We start from the raw sequence: 20,746 nt of genomic DNA, 5'->3' as shown, positions 1-20,746 counted from the left end.
CCAGAGTTAATCAATGGTAGAAAATACTTTTCTGTATAAGAGTTCCTGTTGATATATGTATAAATCTATAAGATTAGATTTATACTTCAGTCTGAACTCTGACCAGTATTTGAAAATATTTTTAGTGAACTGTTAGTTTTGTAGGAATATACAGGTTTAATTTGTAATGTCATTTCAAATGAAATTTCAAATCATCTACAGTAAAAAAAGCCTACCTTATCATATCTTTTATTTATCTTTGGTCCAGTTAAAAAAACTTAAAAAAAATTTATACCTTCTAACTTACTGTCACTTTTTTGCAAGTTAAGTTTAGGAAGATTCAAGAAGCTTTTCCTTATGAATGTTTGTACACTATATACAAGAGGAAATGTGAACATCTGTCCAGTCAATGATTTTCATGCTTGGAGTCATAACCTGTAATTATTCTTTGAATTTACAGCATGATTCCTCTTTCTTCTTTAAAAAAAATAGACTGTGTATACACACACAAACACACACACATACACAGATATATATACATATGTAGTTTAATTTATTTTGTTTTTATCTTTTTATTTTAGTTTTTAATAAATTTTATAATTGACGTATAGCATTAGACTAGTTTCAGATGTACAACATGATTCAATATTTGTATTCATTGAGTAGTGATCACCGCCACAATAAGTCTAGTTAACATCTGTCATTTTACGTAGTTAAAAAATTTTTTTTCTTATGATAAGAACTTTTAAGATCTACTCTTAGCAACTTTCAAATATGCAATACAGTATTATTACCTGTAATCACCATGCTGTACCTTACAGATTTCCAGTTATAAAATACCTAGAAATAACTAAAACAGTGGCTGCGCCAACTTACATTCTCACTAGCAGTACACAAGGATTTTCTTTTCTCCATATCCTTGCCAACCCTTATCTCATATTATTTTGATAAAAGCCATTCTCACAGGTGTGAGGTGATATCTCATTGTGGTTTTGTTTTGCATTCCCTGATGATTAGTGGTGTTGAGCACTTTTCATCTACCTTTTGGCCATTCATATGTCTTTGAAAATGTCTATTCCGTTCTTATACCTATTTTTAAATTGGATTATTTGGTTTTTTGCTGTTGAGTCATATTAGTTCTTTATATATTTTGGATATTAATCCCTTATCAGGTATATGATTTGCAGATATTTTCTCCCATTCAGTAGGTTGCCTTTTCATTTTGCTGATGGCTGCTTTTGCTGGGCAGAAGCTTTTTATTTTGATGTAATTCCACTTGCTTGTTTTTGCTTTTGTTGCTTTTGCTTTTAGTGTCAGATTGAAAAAATCATTGTCAAAACCTGTGTCAAGGTATAATGTGCATATATAGTTTAACTGGTTTTGTTTTTAAAGGAATCTTTTGTTTTGAAACTTAGTATCACCTCCATAAGAGGACCGAAAACCCCAGGTGTACTTACTTTCCTAATTCTTTTTATTGATTAGCTCCACATCACTTTTCTTTAGAGCAGTGTTTCTCAGAGTGTAGACAATGGGACAGAATCATCAGCATTATTTGGGAACTGATTAGAAATGCGTCCTAGACCAACTGAATCAGAAACTCTGGAATAGATCCCTGCAGCCTGTGGTTCAGCACCCCTCCAGGTAATTGTGATGCACTGAAGTTTGAGAACCACTGCTGTGGACCAGGATTTCTCAGCCGTGGCACTGTTAGATATCTTGGACTGGATAATTCTTTGATGTTGAGGGGGTGCGGAGGGGGCTGCCCTATGCATTGTAGGATGTTTGGGAGCATTCCTAGCCTCTGTGCACTCACTAGGTGCCGGTAGTACACTACTCTCCATTCTCAATCATGACATTAAAAGATGTCTCCAGACATTGTCAAATATTCCCTCAGTGGCAAAATCACCCCATTTGAGAACCACTCCTCTAGAGAGAGGCGATGTAGAGTTAATGGATAAAACTGCTCCATTAGAATAGCAGTGACCAATTATCAAATCCCTAAAGTCTGTCCTGGGCACTTTGCATGAATTATCACTGTCATCATAACAGCCTTGCAAGATAATGTTTGAAAGTCTAAAGCTTGGGCCAGGTTATTTTGAAATTTCTCATCTGTTCCACTAGCTCAGCCCTGGGGAACTAGTATTTTCAGCTGTTATAATGACTCATTTAGGCTGGAACTACATTCTTTAAACAGAAGAAATTCGATATATAAACAAATTAAACAGTTATTTTAACCAGTTAACTTTTATATGTAAACTTAACCATGTGAACTTTTTGTTGTAAACCTAGCTATAGTTGTTTCTGGGTGATAGAGATTATTTTACTTTTGTTGAGGTGACTTAAATGACAAATGAATCCGTAGTATGCTGTCATTTCACTAAGATTGTTTACGTTTTTTGAAGTAACATGTGTCTTCTATATTTTTCCTTTCCTTCTTTTGCTGCCTTTCTTCTCCCTCTCCAGCATTCTGTGTGACTCTCCATCTAGTTCTGAATATGTTAATGACACATCTTTCCCTCTCTCTTACCTCTCATTTAAACTTTTACCTATTCTCTGACCCATTCGTTGCTTTATTATCCTTCTGGGGTCTGGATGGCCAGATAAACATTTTAGCTCAAAATCTGTAATTAATGCTGGCCAGCATGTTACCTATTTTCAGGTACCTATTTCATGCACCTTTTAACAGAGACCTAGAAATTACTTAATTGAGAATTTTAAAATTTCAAGCCACTACCCTTCCACTCTCTCATGCTATCTCTGTGACATTCTGTTTACTCTATCTCTGCCTATGCAGACCAGTCCTAATTAGTGGCTGTGATAATGAGTTCTGGATGTCACAGTTCTTTGTATTAATGACGTCTTTTCCTGAACCAAAGAAGTTCTATAGCAGTGTTAATGTCTTATTATTCATTCCATATCTCTTCTCTTTTATTGCTTTAGAAACTCAATAAAAGATTTAGAAATCTTTTTATGTGAAAAGTACATTTAAATACTAAACTATGCCAGTGTTTTAATTAGTGTTCAGAGAGTTGTGAGATTTTAAACCCAAATGCTAGAAAACTAGAAAAGAAAGGCCCATTTTAAAAAAATGAGTGCAAAATAAACAAATTTGTTTTTTCTAAGATGCAAGGTGTTCCATCAAGTCCTGATTATTATCTTCAGAGTGGCTTTCTACTCGAGAAGCATTTCTTCGCACAGGGTCCTTTAAGATCCACACTATCCTCAATTCCTGGGCTTTTCCATATCTAGCTTATTTCTGTTTTTCCCAGTACAGGAATATCAATAAACTATCCCTAATGGTATTTTTAGTTGGAATTAAATTCCATAAAACATTTAACCAAAAAGATTTCACTTTATTTCAAATTACTATAAGCCACTCAAAACTAAACTTCAAGATGTATACCTCTTTTTCTTTAACTAGCTTCTTGATTTTTTTCCCTACGAGTATATTAACTTGCACTTACTTTTTTGCTTGTTTTACAGTGACATTATTTTTATGTGATTTAAAAACTATAAAAACATACTTTTACTTATTTTTGCAAGAAAAAAAGTATTGTTATTTGTCCACTCAGGATATAAGGAAGAAGGAGCAGAGAAGAGAAGGCATTCAGTGGAGATCTAATATCTAGGAAGTAGAAAGAGAAGGAAGACAGTTACATAGTGAAGGAGAAAGGCTACATATAGAAAATTTCCCCCAATATTTTTATTATCATTTATTTTTAGGTGTTCTTACACTTGAAGGAATACTGTATGATATTCAGATATTTGAGTTGTAAGTGAATAAGCTGAGAAACACTGGTAGACTAATTTCAAATTTTAGTAACTTTATTTTTATTTCTACTGGAATTCTTAGAAATCCTGATTAACTTTTTGTACCTTGTAGGATATCACTAATTATGAAAAGCTACTAAATACATTTAAAATAATAGTATTTAATCCAAAATAAACTCAGTAGGAAGTAGTATAGTTTATAAAATATTGGGTGGCTCCTATTTTTTGACATATGTCTATAATTTTACAAATCAACTTTGTTTTGACAATGAATGAGTTGTTATAATAAATTTTGCAGTGAATGCCACCTGAATAATCCTAGTAGCTAAAAGTTAAACTATGGTTGAATTTTTCAGTTTTACTTATCATTGTCTTTGTTTTTAAGAGGTAGTTGCTAATTGAGTGATGTTTTCAGTAATCACAGTGAATTTCTCCTTGTTCTAACTGAAAAATTATGCCTTAATTTACATGTTGAAATAGTATGTATTTCTGCAGCACCTACTGCTGACTGTTCAGTTTGTCATCTGTAACTGCCAAAGGAGATGGGATTTGGTAAACTGTTATACCTGACACTACCATGAATTTTGAAGTTTAGGACTCTGGAATTTTTGATAATATGAACATTCTGCTTATTAATAGTTTCTCAATTCCTGTTAATCATAGGTCATTGAATTGACTCAACTTGGAGTTTTACCAAGCAAGCAGTGTTTTTATTTATAGAAGTCTAACTGAAAGTTTTCTGTGATATGGTAGCATCTCTGAGAGTCTATTGGTCCCCAGTGACCTCAGGCAAATCATTTACCTACTTTGAACTGCAGTTTCCCTCAGTAAGTTGCTTTAAAAACCAAGCAACATAAAATTCATCTAGGATTTTAAAATCAGCTAAATTCTGTTCACATATGTTATTAATGAAAATGATCTCTGAGGTCCTACTATAATCAGAGCCCACAACTTTTCACTCTAGCATCACTTGAGTTGTTTTAATACCACTTCTTTACCAGCCTAATTTCTGACATGCTTTTTATGTAAGCATCACTTGGTCATCAGCATTAGAGAAGAAAGTGGGTGGGGAGAACTTGAACCATCAAACACTACTAATGCACAATAAAGAACCAATCAGAACTATTAGAAATTGTGATAATTTTATGTATGTCAGTTTGGCTTCCCCAACTGTGTATTAAGTGAAGGGAAGAGTCTGTGTACTTGTTTTATTTTGTGTGGGTTTTTTGTTTTTTGTTTTTTGGTTTTTTTTTGGCTGATCTGTGTGGCTTTATTTTTTATATTTTTATTGAAGTATAGTTAATTTACAGTGTTTTATTAGTTTCTGGTGTACAGCATAGTGATTCAGTTATACATATATATGTGTGTGTATACATTCTTTTTCATTATAGGTTATTACATTGTTTTTGTTTTTTAATTCTCTACAACTCCCAGTACTCAGTTAGGTACATAATAGGAGCAAATAAACAGTTTGATAGTTTTAACTTTATGCAGATCCTATGAAGTAAAACCTTGACTGAGTAGACTACTACTTCTATCAGCTGTTTTGCTTTTTCTTTTCTCTTCCTTGCCTTCCTTGCCTAACTGGAGATTCATGATATGAACTATTTGCAAATTGGGAACTTCTTTTAAAGGGATATTTTTCTTGTAGATACCATGGACAGATTAGACAGATCTGAAACAGAATTTACCTGGAATTATATTACGTTTACTAAATTACTGTAGTGTCACAAGCCGATATGCATTACCTCAGTGATTCCTCACGAAAATTAGATAAATATTATCAACTTTGAAAATGAGGAAATGAGCTCACAGAGCTAGTAAGAGATGGGGACCTGGATTTGATCCTAGATCTCTGATTCTAAAGTCCATGTATTTTTTATTACATCTGGAAGTTGTTAACTCTGGCTACATATTAGAATCATCTGGAGTTTCCAGGAAGTACAGTTACCAGGGAATGACATAACTGGTCTGGAGTGGGTCCCTGACATTAGTGCTTTTTTTTTTAAAAAAGCTCCTTAGGTGATCTAAGTGGGCAGCTAAAGCTGAGCAATGTTGTGATAGACTGCATCCCCAGTGACCACCGGTGCCCCCCACTGCGCCCCTGCCCCACTTCTAAGCTCTTGTTATTTGTTGATGAGTAATCATTAATAGAATTTTATTTATAACTTCTCATCAGAAGCATGAGAAATTTTTATGAGAATGAAGAGAGACTGTACTGCATAGTAAACATTACAAAGACAATAGTGAATATAATGGAGTATCTTTTTCTCTGTTGGTCTGTCAAAAATTAAAATAGATTTTTGTTTTTATCTTAGGAGTGCTCTCAGTGAAGTAAAAATGGGCTTGATTACATGTTAAATTTGTTTCTGGCCCTCTGAATTTAGGAAAGTGATAAACTGTAATTTAACCTAAGAGGAAAAATATTTTCTCAATTTACAGTAGTTTTGAAAGGTAACAAATCAGGTAATCTGGCTATAAATCTATAGGTGATTGACAGGAATACATTTAGTTAATTAGTCTTGGCCTACCGATGTGCTGCAGCTCTGTAAATCTCTTTTTGGCAAATAAGCTACTTTAAAAACTGTCTTTTAGAATCAGTGAATAGTTGAATATAATTGAAGATCATTCTTTCTTTTTTTAATTTTTTAACATGAGCACATAGAATAAGTTGGGTTTTTAAACAATTTTGAATCCCTTTTATGTTGTTACTGGTCCAATTTCAAAATAAATTTGAAGTAAACTTCTTAATTGGTTGGAATACAGAAATTGAATTCTGTCTGCTTAAAAATAAAGTCAGTTACTGAGATCTACTCTTAGAACACGTTAAAGATGTTGAAACTTGCAGTTCTGGTTTATTGACTTGTGATGTTGAAATTAAAGTTTACAGTCTGCTTTTTTCAATACTTAGTAAGATGATTTTTCTTTACGTTTTCAGCAATTTTTTTTAACCTTTTATAAAGTAACTAGTTTCGACTGGCACCATTTGTAGACTGATGCTATAAACATAGAAGAATTGTGAGCCTCTCATCTACCTACATTAACAAGAAACCTAATATTTTCCCACCACGCTTATCCTCTCTTCCCTAAAATTTCGACATGTTAGGTGAGAGAGGGATTGAGAAGGAATAGTTATTACATCTTCAAATTAGTAAAGGTGGAACTCAGGTTAGCCTGCCAAGACTGGAGGACTCCTCAGATATGGCTGGAGATTAATGCACTGGAAATTGGTGGAAGGTAAAAGACAACTAAATTGTTCCCACAGGGTGAAAAGATAGGGCCTTCGATTGTAGTTGAAAAGGTTGGAGGAAGTAGAAGGGGATATAAGGGGAATGTGGTGCTGTAAAATGTTACAGATGGGTAGTGTCATGGCTCTTATTCTCCCCACCATTACTAGCAAAGGCCACTCAGTTGCATAACTCCAGGAGGCAGCGTTCACATAGAATTTCATGTGAGTGTTGCAGACCCCTTGGTCCTGAGCCAGGCTGAACACTCCAGCAATCTTGTGATGATGGGGTTTTGGCAGAACCACTTTCCCACACCAGTTTTGACCCTTCACTTACCTTGTTGCTGAATCTAGAAGCTTACTTATCTTCTCTTGTTGAATCTGAGGCAGCCTAAAAGGAAAAACACTTATGTAGCACTTGGTGTCAAGTCTTGCTGTATTTTCATATGTTAACTCATTTGTTCCTTCCAGTGACTTTATGAATACTATTAATACCTTGACTTTACAAATGAGGAAATTGATACACAAGTTTAAAAGTGTCTTACTTAACTCTCCCAGCTATTAAATGGCAGAGCTAGAAAGCAAACCTAGGCAGTGTGGCTCCAGAATATCTGCTTTTTCCACATGCTGTGCTACATTTGAGATTCTTTCTTTTTCTTGTTCCCCATTTGCCTTAAATCAGTCATTTATTTAGTTATTTAGTCATTTAACAAACATTCATTGAGATGTACTTTGTGCCAGGAACTTTCTGGGCTAAAGACAAAGGCCTTGCCCTCATGGAATTTATATTTTAGTGAGGGGAAAGAAACAATAATTAAACACGTAAATATGGTAATTTCAGAGAGTGATGTGTTTAGAAGAAAACAGAATAATGCTTTTGCTAGAATTATGAGGAAAATCCTCCCTGAGGTGGTTACACTTCTGTTGAGACTTGAATGATGAGAAGAAGCAATTATGTGAAGATTAGATTCCAAGCTGCTAAAACTATGATATGGAAAACAAGCTTGTTTTTTTTCCTAAGGACAGAAAAGAAAAATGGCATGACTTGGACCTTTAGTAAGTAAGCAGGTTGGTAGTCAGTGAGATCTCAGAGGGGTGCAGGAAGCCATTGCATTCCAAGGGGCTGGGGTGGAACTGAAAGGAACCTGCTTCCTGGGAAGGAGGTGTTTTATCACCAGCATTATGGTTCCTTGCATGCAGAGCTTGGGTTGGGGGGCAGTCTGCCCTGGTTGCAGCCAATAAGGAGATGCAATGGATTTTTTTTTTCTTTTTAATAATGATTCTAGTACTTAACTTCAAATAATCATATTGTTAAAGTACATTATAAAGCATTATTCCATATGGCCCATTAGAAAAATGTTTGGAAATGTATTCATTAATGGTATGATTCAATTTATGTTTTAAAAAGCACTCTGGATGCTGTGGAGTGGGGATACAAGTAGAAGGGCAGAGACCAGTTAGGAGGCTGTCATGATGGTTCAACTAAGGGATGATAGAGGTTTAGATGAAAGTTGTAGTGGTGAATACAGAGAAAATTGAACTCTAAGAATGTGCACTGATACCTCTCCTTGATGCCAGTTTTCCAGACTGCAGCACTTCTTTTTTAGGGCAAAGGAGTTTGGTAGTTCCTCCTTATTTGTGATTTCGTTTTCCACGGTTTCAATTATCTGTTGGCATACGTGGTCTGAAAATATTAAATGAAAAATTCTGGAAATAAACAAGTCATAAGTTTTAAATTGTGCGCCATTCTGAGTAGCATGATGAAATCACTCTCTGACTCACCGCGGCATGTGAATTATAAGGGATGATTTCTGGGTATCCATACTGTATATTCTACCTTCCCATGAGTCACGCAGCCATCTTAGTTATCACTTTGGCTGCTGTGGTATTGCAGTGCTTGTGTTCAAGTAACCCTTACTTACTTACTAATGGCCCCAAAGCATTAGTGATGCTGGCAATGTGGATATTCTTTTACTGTGCCTATCTTATAAATTAAAGCTTATTATCTGTATGTAGGTATAGGAAAAGACATAGTCTGTGTAGAATTTGGTACTGTCTGTGGTTTCAGACATTCACTGGAGGTCTTGGAATGTGTTCCCATAGATAAGGGAGACTACTATGTATATCTTCTCTCCTTTTATTCTAAGACAGTGATAGTGCAGGTCAAAATTTTCCTCAGATCTAGATTTTATTGCTCTTTTGATTCACTCAAACAATAAATTCCCCAGGGTACAGACCTACCACCAAGCTGAGTGTTTATGTGCAGGATTAAAGATTGGCCTTCTGGATTGGTTCTCCTCTCAGCCTTAAAGCAGAGGCTGGCCTGCTGCTCCTGCCTACTTCTGTCTTCATGGTGAATTTTCAGGGACCTTGAAGCCTTTTCAAGCCTTCTTCGCTTTGGTTAGGGCCTCCCAACCAGATACATCTCAGTAACTTTAAACCTCAAGCAGAAGGACTCAGAAATGTGTGAATGTACTTCTGTTGAGCAGCATCCAGCACCAGTGGGTGTGCTGCCGTACGGAGAATGCTCCCTGCCCTGCTTCAGCCAAACTGTCCTGTTAAAGATGACTCAGAGGACAGATGAGTTTGAAAAACCAGGTCACTTTTTTAACACACCTGTATTTGGCACCCTACCAATAATTACTGGGTTTTTTCCCCTCCTCTTTTGCTTTACAAAGATGTTTAATATATTACATATGCATGAAGAAATTAATTCAAATAGGTCTGTACTTGGATATGCTTCTGTTACAAGTTTTGAAAGCCTCTGGTCAAAACACTACGTGTATATTATAAAATGCATGGCCACGTGTAGTACTGATTTGAATAATACTATTGATAAATGCAAAGTTTTGTGAAGAGTTGATTCCCTTAAATATTGATTTTCAACCATTTGCTTTCCTCTTCAAAGAGAGGCTTAAAGTCTGTTTTATGGGTCATCATGATCTGACACTTATTTGGGGTGCTATAAATCTGTTCCTTTTGACGTCATAGACATTAAAGAGCGGAAAGGTGGATGGTGTGCGTGTGGAGGGAGTTATACCCCTTTCCTGTGGTTGCATCCCCCCAGCGATAGCGCATTACTGAGTTGAGGCTGAGTTGCAGTCCCTGCAGTCCCTTAGGTGTGCTCCATGTCTCTTGTGGGGTCTTGTAGACACATACATTGTTTGTGACATTCGACTGTTAAAAAATTACTTTGCCTTGAGTTCTTAAAGCTGAAGTGGGGTTAATCCTGTAAAAATGCCACTTTTTTCCTGCAGTTTTTTCCATGTGAGGAACAAAGAATAAAAAGTAATCAGTTTATTTCTCATGCTTCTTAAGATCTTTATTTGGGGGGGTGCTAATTAGGTTTACTTATTCATTTAATGGAGGGACTGGGGACTGAACCCAGGGCCTCATGCATGCTAAGCATGTGCTCTGCCAGTTGAGCTATACCCTCCCCCACAGGAAATCTTTATTTATTTATTTACTTAAAAATTTTTTTTTATTGAGTTATAGTCATTTTACAATGTGTGTCAAATTCCAGTGTAGAGCACAATTTTTCAGTTATACATGAACATACATACATTCATTGTCACATTCTCTTTCGCTGTGAGCCACCACATATATTTCCCTGTGCTACACAGTACAATCTTGTTTATCTATTCTACATTTTGAAATCCCAGTCCCTTCCCACCCCCTGTCCCCCTGGCAACCACAAGTTTGTATTCTATGTCTATGAGTCTGTTTCTGTTTTGTATTTATGTTTTGTTTATTTGTTTGTTTGTTTGTTTTTTTAGATACCGCATATGAGCGATCTCATCTATTTTTCTCTCTTTCTGGCTTACTTCACTTAGAATGACATTCTCCAGGAACATCCATGTTGCTGCAAATGGCGTTATGTTGTCGGTTTTTATGGCTGGAGTAGTATTCCATTGTATAACTATACCACCCCTTCTTTATCCAGTCATCTGTTGATGGACATTTAGGCTGTTTCCATGTCTTGGCTATTGTAAATAGTCCTGCTATGAATATTGGGGTGCAGGTGTCATTCTGAAGTAGGGTTCCTTCTGGATGTATACCCAGGAGCGAGATTCCTGGGTCATATGGTAAGTCTATTCCTAGTCTTTTGAGGAATCTCCACACTGTTTTCCACAGTGGCTGCACCAAACTGCATTCCCACCAGCAGTGTAGGAGGGTTCCCTTTTCTCCACAGCCTCTCCAGCATGTCATTTGTGGACTTTTGAAAAATTAAAAAAAATTTTTTTCCCTGGACTGTCTTTTAATTTCCAAGAGCAATATAAAAGCTTAATTAAGCAGAGAGTTAGGAAAAAATTGGTGGCCACCAAGATTTTGAGGAATTCTATTTTTAATATCTTTCTTTTTAAAACATTAGGTTGACTTTCTATAGAACAGCCCTTCAATTTTGTGGTCCTTGATGGGGTAGTCTTAAATGAATGTTAAGTTTAAAAATAAACCAACTTATCAATCATATTCTTAATTGCTCTGGCAAAAAATGTGTAAATTATCTTTCATCTCATTCTTTGTATAAGCTAAGCTACTGCTAGTTTTAATTTTCTTCTACTTAGTTGTTTTGTTTTAGAATTAGAACTAAGTTAATTTGAAAGTTGTTGAAATAGATATGCATTCACCTATGTTTACAGTTTAAAAAATGAACAGCTAAACACCATTGTGCTTCTTTTACTTATTACTGTTTTCATGGCAGATAAAACAAATAACTAAATTTATTTAATAATAACTAAATTTATTTAAATTGCAATAACTAGTAACAGTTCCAGTATTCAAAGTATTACTTGGTAACAGGTCAGCATGTGCTTGATTCATTAATATGTAGGAAGTTGACAATACATCCTTATTCCAATTTTATTTTAATTACTGACTAGGAAATAGAAGGGATACTGCTATTACAAAACCCAGTGTGAAAGACATTTGGTTATAAACTCTTAGCACTAATTTTCTTTTAATTCCTTCTGTTGTGTCTTTCTTATTAATAACTTTGACTTACAGAAATTGATTATCCTTGGTTGGAATGTTTTTAGCATTGTTGAAGAATTGCCTATTTTATATAAGAACATACCATTTTTATAAGAAAATTAAAAGCTAATATTAATTCAGTTCTTTTATTATGTCTTTATTCCTTTTAAACGCAGTTGTTTTGGATTAGGTCCAGTCAGGAAACAGAAACCATACAGAGGGTTAAACAGGTCAAGTTTTATATACAGGACTATTAAACTCTGATTAAAAAGTAACAGAGATATAAGAAAACCATATCTGGTACTTTAGGGCTATAAGGAAGGTCCCACTTACAAGGAGCCCCTTCCCAAGGCTAAGTTTAGAACTCATTGGAGAAAGTATATTCCAGCCCATTGGATTAGTAGAGAAATTCATTGTTTTGCCCAATTGGAGCTGGTCTGGATTTCCTGGGCAGTCAGGACAATCTGGAGTGCAGGCCATCAGCAGCAAGTGGCACAGGCATGTAGAGGGAGTGGCAGCTCTGGAAAGCCATAAATGCAGCTGCCCATAAGGGTCTCCAGCAGCAGTCAGGGTGCTGATAAGGGCAAGGGGTCTTCAGGGTGCTCATGCAGGCAGGAACCCCTTTCTCCTGCACCATCCTTTCAGCACTCTACTGAGAAAGCTTAATGCAACTGTCACAGTAGAGATGCTTAAAGAAATGTGTCCATTGTATAAATTGAAGGGCAAATTGGAGCTGAGAGTCAGTAAGTTGATAATATTCACAATAATGTTCCTTTTTCCAGTTTAGTTTTTTGCAGTATAGGTATGTGAAAGCTTTTCCCTAGTTACCTTTCTGTACTTTTAATTATTTGTTTGTGTTTACTTTCCTTCCTCTAGCCTTGTTGACATTTTGAGTCAGATAATTCTTGGTTGTGGGGAGCTGTCCTGTGCATTGTAGTGTGTTTAAGAGCATCCTTGTCCTTTACCCACTAGATGCTAGTAAGACACACTTATATTTGTGATGACTAAAAATGTCTCCAGACCCACAGGGAAGCAAAATCTTCCCTGGTTAAGGACCACTGCTTTGGCCCTCTGTTAGAAACAGCATAAATCTTTCAGTTAGTAAAGATTGGCTCGTGGTTTTTAACAAATTATATTTTAATCAAGAGAGTGTCTTAAGTAATTACAAAATTTTATCTCTAGAAGCGGTGTTAGAACTATTTAGTCCAACTCCTTTATTTCATCTGTAAGTGAATTTGGTAGAATTTTCAATTGAGTTGTTTCTAGTTACCTAGCTATTTAGTTTCACACCTAGGATTAGAATCCAGAAATTTTTAATGAGAAGTATGTACATAGTAATCTGTTATTTTCATTCTTTGATTATGTTATGCATGCACTGTGGTAGGTGCTAGAGATTTAATGATGAGGCAGTGAATAAAATTTCAGGTATGCATAAAGAATCATTTTAGCTATCACTTTCTTACATGATACTTGTTGGTAGAAAGATACTTTTTAAAAAGCACTGAATAAATAATTGATTCATATATGAAAGGATGGTGGTTAAAAGGAGCTACTCTTAGCATTAAGATCCAATTTTGTGGTTGCAACTGCAGAAATGGTTGTGGACTTTGAATCAGAAGACCAAGAGTCTGATCTTGGTTCTTAACTAAACTGATAATGACCTGGACCTTAGTTGTCATCTGTGAAATTGCACTGGACTAACTGGGTGCTAAATTCCCTGTCCTACTAATTCTAATGTAGTAAGGGTCTTTCCCCAGATTGGAGTTGAAGATGAGAGTAGAGAAGGCATGTAGGCCAGGGGTATAAGAAGAAACAACTAAACTTTTTTTTTTTTTAGTATAATTATGATGGCTTAAGCAGTATAAATAGATTGCCAGTAAATTGGGTTGAGATGAGTCTAGTAGTAGAGAATATGCTTTAATCCTAGGCTGATCTGAGATTCTGGAGTATTCATGTGCTTTATATAGATTTGATTCTGAGATAAATTTCTGTGTAAAAAAAATTTTTTTAAGGTAGAATTCTGGGCAAGTTAAAGATACTAAAAATAACACAGAGAATGGGAAAAACAGTTATTTATCAAATAAGGGGCTTGAATCCAGAATACGTAAAGAACTGTTAAAATAACAATAAAAAGACAGACAATCCAATTAAAAAGTATTTGATAGACCTTTCTCTGAAGAAAATATGTAAATGGCTAGCAAACAAAGGAAAAGATACTCGGCATAATTAGTCTTTAGGGAAATGGAAATCAAAACCTTAAGGAGATATCACTTCACACCTACTAAGATGACCATAATAAAGAAGATAGACAGTAACGTATTGGCAAGGAAGTAGACAAATCAGAACCCTTGTTGTTGGTGGGAATGTAAAGTGGTGCAGCCTCTTTGGAAAACAGTTTGGTAGTTCCTCAAAACACAGTTACCATTTGGCAGTTAAACAGTTACCGTATAACTCAGCAATTCCATTCCTACGTATTATACCCAAGAAAATTGAAAATATACATCCATAAAAAAACTTGTACATGAATGTTCATGGTAGCATTATTCATAACAGCCAAAAAATGGAAATAACCCAAATGTCCATAAATTGATGAATGGGTAAACAAAATGTGGTATGTCCATAAAATAAAATATTATTTGGTTATAAAAACAAATGAAGTTCTGAAAAATGGTACAACATGAATGAACCTTGAAGTAGGGGAGGGTATAGCTCAACTGGTAGAGTGCATACTTAGCATGCATGAGGTCCTGGGTTCAATCCCCAGTACCTCCATTAAAAAATAAATAAACCTAATTACCCCCCCCAATCTATCTTACAATACATGTAAGAAAAAAAATAGATGAAGAAGATCACATATTGTATGATTCCATTTATGTGAAATGTCTGGGCTAGAATAGATTTGTGATTTTCAGGGCATTGGGGAGAAGAGAATATCTATTAATGGGTATGGGTTTAATTTAGGGATGGTGAAAATGTTCTGAAATTAGATATTGGAAATGCTTACTCAACTCTGAATATACTAAAACCACTAAGTTATATACTTTAAAAGGGTGAATTTTATGGTATGTGAATTATACATTGGTAAGTGTTTTTTTTTTTTTTTTAAATCCAGTCTGAAATTTTTAAAAAGGGGTTGTTTATCAGTCTGAGATTAAACTGCAACTGACAGTTGTATCAGTTGCACATTTCTTTCAAAGCTAGTCTTTTTGCTGTTTAATGTGTACTGTGTTTGTTTTTTTTTTTTACTTTATTTCTTTACACAAGTTCTGATTAAAATTTAGGTCACTTGAAGCTGTCTTCACAGTTTAGACAGTAGGAGTAGGTCCAAAGGAATTGACACATTTGTCCCTACTTGGTGTTTTTTGCCTCGATGACACAAGTAGTCATAATCTGTTTAGGATTTCTTTTATGAGGAAAAATGTCTATGGATATATATAAGAGGAGGAAGCAGTAATATAGAAAAAAATTTATATCTTGCTTTATGTTTAGTTGTAGGAAGATAAGTTCAATAAAAAATGTAATATGAATAATGCCCTTTCAGAAGTTTCTATGAGGATGGATGTTTAACAACTTTCATCACTTCATGTGAGATATTAAATTATGATGTTCATTTTTAATAAATAATTTATCATTACAGATAGATTTGACCAATTTTGGGCCATCAATCGGAAACTCATGGAATATCCTGCAGAAGAAAATGGATTTCGTTACATCCCTTTTAGAATATATCAGGTAGGAAGAAAACATTTTTAACAATAGCAACTTACAAAAGCCTCGGCCATCTTACTTCTTGAAGCACTCTAGTCTAAACTCTTTTTAAGTTTGCATAGTAACTGAATAGTATTTATTAGGGCTTTCCAGATCTCTCTCTCTCTCTCTTTTGGTGGCAATCAAATCAGAGACTGCACTGAAATATTTGATACATAGACAGTCAATCCTCTTTATTCGCAGATTCTGTACTTACAGATTTGTCTGCTTGCTAAAACTTATTTGTAACCTCAAGGTCGATACCCGACAGCACTAACCTGGACATGTGCAGAGGGATGAGAAATTTGATTTGCCCCATTGTACCTTCTTGCTTTTCAGTGATGCTGTGCCTTCTTGTTTCTGCTCTGATACTATAAACAAGTGACTTTTCCCAGTCTAGTTAGTCCCAGAAACATATGTAAATCAAGGTTATTTATTGAAAAAAATAGTGTATGACAGATCAAGATCATAATTTTGTCTTACTCATCTAGTAGAAAATTATTTTGACTTCTTTTTGCTTCATTTTCCTAGTCTGATAATTTGTGACTATGTGTAAACCTCTCTTGAGCTCAGAAAGTTGTAAAATATTTGAGACACATAAAGGCTAAAGCAGTTTCCCTTGAAAAAAGTTGAGTTTCCTATCAGGAGCCCTGAACTAGAAGGGAGACCTCTAAGGCTCTGTGGGAAGTGTGACACTGACTAGCTATGTGGCCACTGGAGGTTACTGAGTCTTGCTGGGTCTTCATTTCCTCATCTACAAAATGAAAACGGCATGACTGAGAGAATTTATACATCTGGTTGGAATTGTTCCTTAAAGGAGCCATATAACAGGTTTATATAATTAGATCAGTGACATTCTTATTTTTTAAAAAACATTTTATACTCCTGGCTGTCACTGTGACTTTTAATCACTTCTAAAAATGATATATCTTGAAATTTTGTGAATATTTGTTAATTCACCAAATCATTCATCAGTCATTAATAGCTGGTTTGGGGCTATTCTGTTAGATCATGGGCTTCACAGTAATGTACCATAACGCATACCCAGAGTCTAGCAAAGTGCTTTATTTGTGGAATTTAGTTGAATAAAATGTATCACAGACTCAGAAAGACATTCTCAAAAGAGGAGTTCCAAAACTGGTTTGAGATGTATACCTCCCAACTCTTACTTGGATGGTTAGGTTGTGACATAGATATTTAACTGTACTGTAGTTTCTAGATGGTAAATGCGTTAAGCTCTTTTAGGGAAAGTGTGCTATACTGTTACTTAATGTAGGGATTATTGTTACTAGAATAATAGTGCAGATGTACAGAATGGAGATCTTCTCTTTCGTATTTATCATTCTTTACTGGGGCCAATTGTCAGATGTATCAATACCTCTTACTGTGGTATCATAACACGGAAGGATTTAGAGAGAGAATATGGGGGAGGGGAGGAGAGAAAGAGAATGTGTATGTGTGAGAGAGAATGGTTTTCATAAAATCCTATAATTAGATAGAAAGTGGGAAGCTGGAGAATTCTCAAAATTTGCTTGACAAAACCTGGCTGCCAGGTGGGGACTCTTGTTAGGGCAGAGCTTGCTGCCTGTCTTGCCTCTGTCAAGACAGTTGGCAGTTTTTCCTCAAATCAGGGAGGTGGAGCCTGAGGGCTTTATTGGTTCTCTTCATTGATCTTTATTCACCTGTGAAAGCTTGCTGTTGGCTTTACCCCTATCTGGTTTGGTTCTTACTTGAATTTGATTAAAATTTTAGATGTGAGATACATACATATAAAACTTTAGGAATCTTAGTTTCTGCTCATTGTTCACTTGCTGGCTGTTTCCGTTTCCCTATTTTGTACTTTTGGATCTTCATTCATACCTTGACCAAAGGAAGATGGGATTGCTTTCTGTTTTCCTAATTACATGATCTGAAGCTAATACCAGGTTTCTGATGCTGCCTCCTTTACAGCTGATTAGTCTGTATGGTCGGGATATTCCACTGATTAAGTGTAGCTTTTATTTAAGTGGCATTTTGATTAATCTGTACCTTTCATTTCTCTGATATTCTGGATATAAATCTCTATACTGTAAGAGACCTTAAATTAGTAAGTAAATTTAAATAAAACTTGAAAATCCAGGTTTATTAATAAGATAGATGAAAGGCATAATTTTGCTAAGCTTTTTTTCCCCCAGAACCCTAGTAGAATTCTGCATAAAGGAAGGTACGCTGAGCACATTTGAGCAAGGCTTATTTTGTCTTTCAAAGCCTCAAAACTATCTTATGATGTAGGGATCATTATCTGATTTTACTTATGAGGAAACTGAAGCTGAGGGACTTTAAATCACTTGTTCAGGGCACATACATGAAAAATGGAAGAACTAGAATCCAGACCTAGGTGGGATTAAAAATAAAATACAATTTTATTTATAAAAATTAATTTTGCAGAATTTTCAGGACATAATTATCACATGAAATGAAGTTCACTTTTACCAAATAAGTTGATAGAAACCTAAAAAATTTCTAACTGTTGATATTCTTTAAAGGTTGAGTTTTGTACAGATTGTTTGAAACTTTAGTTCTTTTTCATCTGTCATTCAATTGTCATGGGCTCAAAATGACTATAATCCACTGACAGAATTTTAGTGGTAAAAGTAAAATAGATCCAAAAGTAGTTTAGAGAGCCATCACAGACCAAAATGTGTCATTTCTGTCATTTACATAACAGTTTAGTTTGGTGTGTGAGTTTCAGGTCTGTGTTCCTGAAATCCAGGTGCTTCATAATAGCCAGTATTCTAGAGATGAGGTTAATGACAGTAAGTGTTTCAAAAATGTAACTAAAATGTTATTTAGAATAGCACAGGTAAACAGATGGTGATTAATGAGGATATCTGTTAAAACAATTTGTAAAATGACTGTCAAAAGTCCTCAGCATTGATATTTAGGTTATAGAATGAAAATTAGGCACGTAATTTCTGTTTTTCAAGAGCAATGGATTTATAAATGTTATCCTACCAATATACTTCATGCAAGCAAAGTTTGTCTCATTCATTCATTCAACAAGTTCATTTGCTCACAGATGTTTGCATGTCATCCCTTGTTCTATACAAGTGGTGAATTAATACTGTAATCAATCATCCTTTATGGAGTTTATAATCTAGAAGTGGAAAGAAATTAATCAATTAAGTATACAGACAAATTTTAAATCCAGCTGTGATTGGTGCTGTAAAGGAGGGGTATAAAGTGCAATAAAGCCTAATCCCCTAAGGAGAATTTCATCTGGTTTAGCAGGACAGAGAAGGCTTCTTTGATGAAATATTGCATCTCTTGAAATGTGACAAATGGGTGGAATTAAGGTAGGCAAAGAGTGATAAGACAACTTCTGTAGGCAGAAGGGATGTGCTAAGTATGAGGACAGCTTATGGTTTTGAGCACAAAATTGAGGGTAGGATAAGGCTGCAAAGATAAGGGTCAGGCCATATTAAGGAGTATTTTCTTTATCCTATACATATTTTTAATAATTTAAATATCTACTCATATTTATTCAATAAAGATTATATAATCAACCTACTTTATTCTATATGTTGTTCTAGAGGTTACAAATAAACTCAGAGAATCCTCTTAGGAACATCAATATTATTTTTAGTTTTAAACAAAAACATGAAGCTGATAAACAATGCTTGTTCTCTGATACTGTTAAAATGATTCCTTCTTGTCTTTGGAAGAAATTGTTCGTAAGTTATGTGATAGTAAAATAAATTAGAATTTTAACCTAGTTTTGCTCTCTTTCATAATTTTCAGAATTCTGCTCTTTCTTGTTATTTCCTTAGTATTTCAATATAATAGTTCACTTATGACAATAAAACTCCATTAATATTTTAATTCAGTTGGGAAATTTACTAGTCATTTTACTTAAGCAAATATATTTAACTTCTGTATTAATATGCCAAAATATTTACGAATATAGATACTTAGGAGCTTAAGGGAGAAAAGAGTACATTTTGAAAAATGGAAACCAGCATGTCAGAGATTAACTTGACACTTCCTAGGCTGAGGAATGAGCCAAAATTTTGGACTCCGTTTATTTTCAGAAATGTGGATCTATGAATTTAAAAAAATGAGAACAATAGAAATGCATGGGGATTTATGACAGTATTTGCTAAGATTCCTCCTCCTCCAAGATTGTGGCAGTTTTGGTGAGAAATTATAATTCTGTTCTTTCATTGTTTTCCATTTTAGTTGATATTTTGAAATACCATCTAGCAGAAAGACCAGAGAACAAGAAGAGGAACTTGTTAGGCTGTAAATTGAGTGTTGCTGGTTTTAATTTCATTTTTTTCTTTTGGTCATTTCAAAAAAGAGAAACACTGAGTAATTTGTAATACATTTTGAACTGTTTAGAGATATTTAATATCTTTAGCAGGATACGTGGATGGACCTAGAGATTATCATACTAAATGAAGTAAGTCAGACAGAAAGACAAATATATGATATCATTTTTTTGTGGAATCTAAAAAATGATACAAATTAACTTATTTACAAAACAGAAACAGACTCACAAACTTAGAAAACAAATTTATGATTACCAAAAGGGAAAGTGGGGGGCGAGGATAAATTAGGAGTTTGGGACTTGCAGATGCTAACTACTATATATAAAATAGATAAACAACAAGGTCCACTGTATAGCACAGGGAACTATACTCAATATCTTGTAATAACCTGTAATGAAAAAGAATGTGTGTGTGTGTGTGTATGTATGTAACTGAATCACCGTGCTGTACGTCAGAAACTAACACAACGTTGTATATCAACTATACTTCGATTAAAAAAAAACTTTAGCAGGATAGAATGTAAATATTCTCTGTTGTACAGCTGAATGTATGTTACTTAGTTTGGGGGGAAGTTATTTATAGTGGCTTTATTTTAAAAATTTTTAGTTGTAGTGAAATACATATAGCACACAATTCACTGTCTCACCCATTTTTAAATGTATATACTTCAGTAGCATTAAGTACATTCATGTTGTGCATCCAATTACTAAAATACTTTTCATCTTGCAAAACTGAAGCTCTA

General features: G+C 34.7%; 1 protein-coding gene across 4 annotated transcripts in view; it reads left to right on the top strand.

The window, feature by feature from the left end:
* ATG5 (autophagy related 5) overlaps nt 1-20,746 on the top strand; it is a 103,499-nt gene that overhangs the window by 44,144 nt on the left and 38,609 nt on the right. For all 4 annotated transcript variants that reach the window (XR_004321863.1, XM_032484614.1, XM_014563253.2 and 1 more), the window contains one exon: nt 15,585-15,679. Coding sequence is in view for 3 of the 4 variants with exons in the window: in XM_032484614.1 (XP_032340505.1) it covers nt 15,585-15,679 (95 nt within the window). In the remaining variant the exon portion in view is untranslated. The remainder of the gene's footprint in view (nt 1-15,584; nt 15,680-20,746) is intronic.

Source organism: Camelus ferus, chromosome 8, assembly GCF_009834535.1.
Source record: "Camelus ferus isolate YT-003-E chromosome 8, BCGSAC_Cfer_1.0, whole genome shotgun sequence".
Taxonomy (NCBI): domain Eukaryota; kingdom Metazoa; phylum Chordata; class Mammalia; order Artiodactyla; family Camelidae; genus Camelus; species Camelus ferus.
This window is presented reverse-complemented; position numbering and strand designations above follow the sequence as displayed.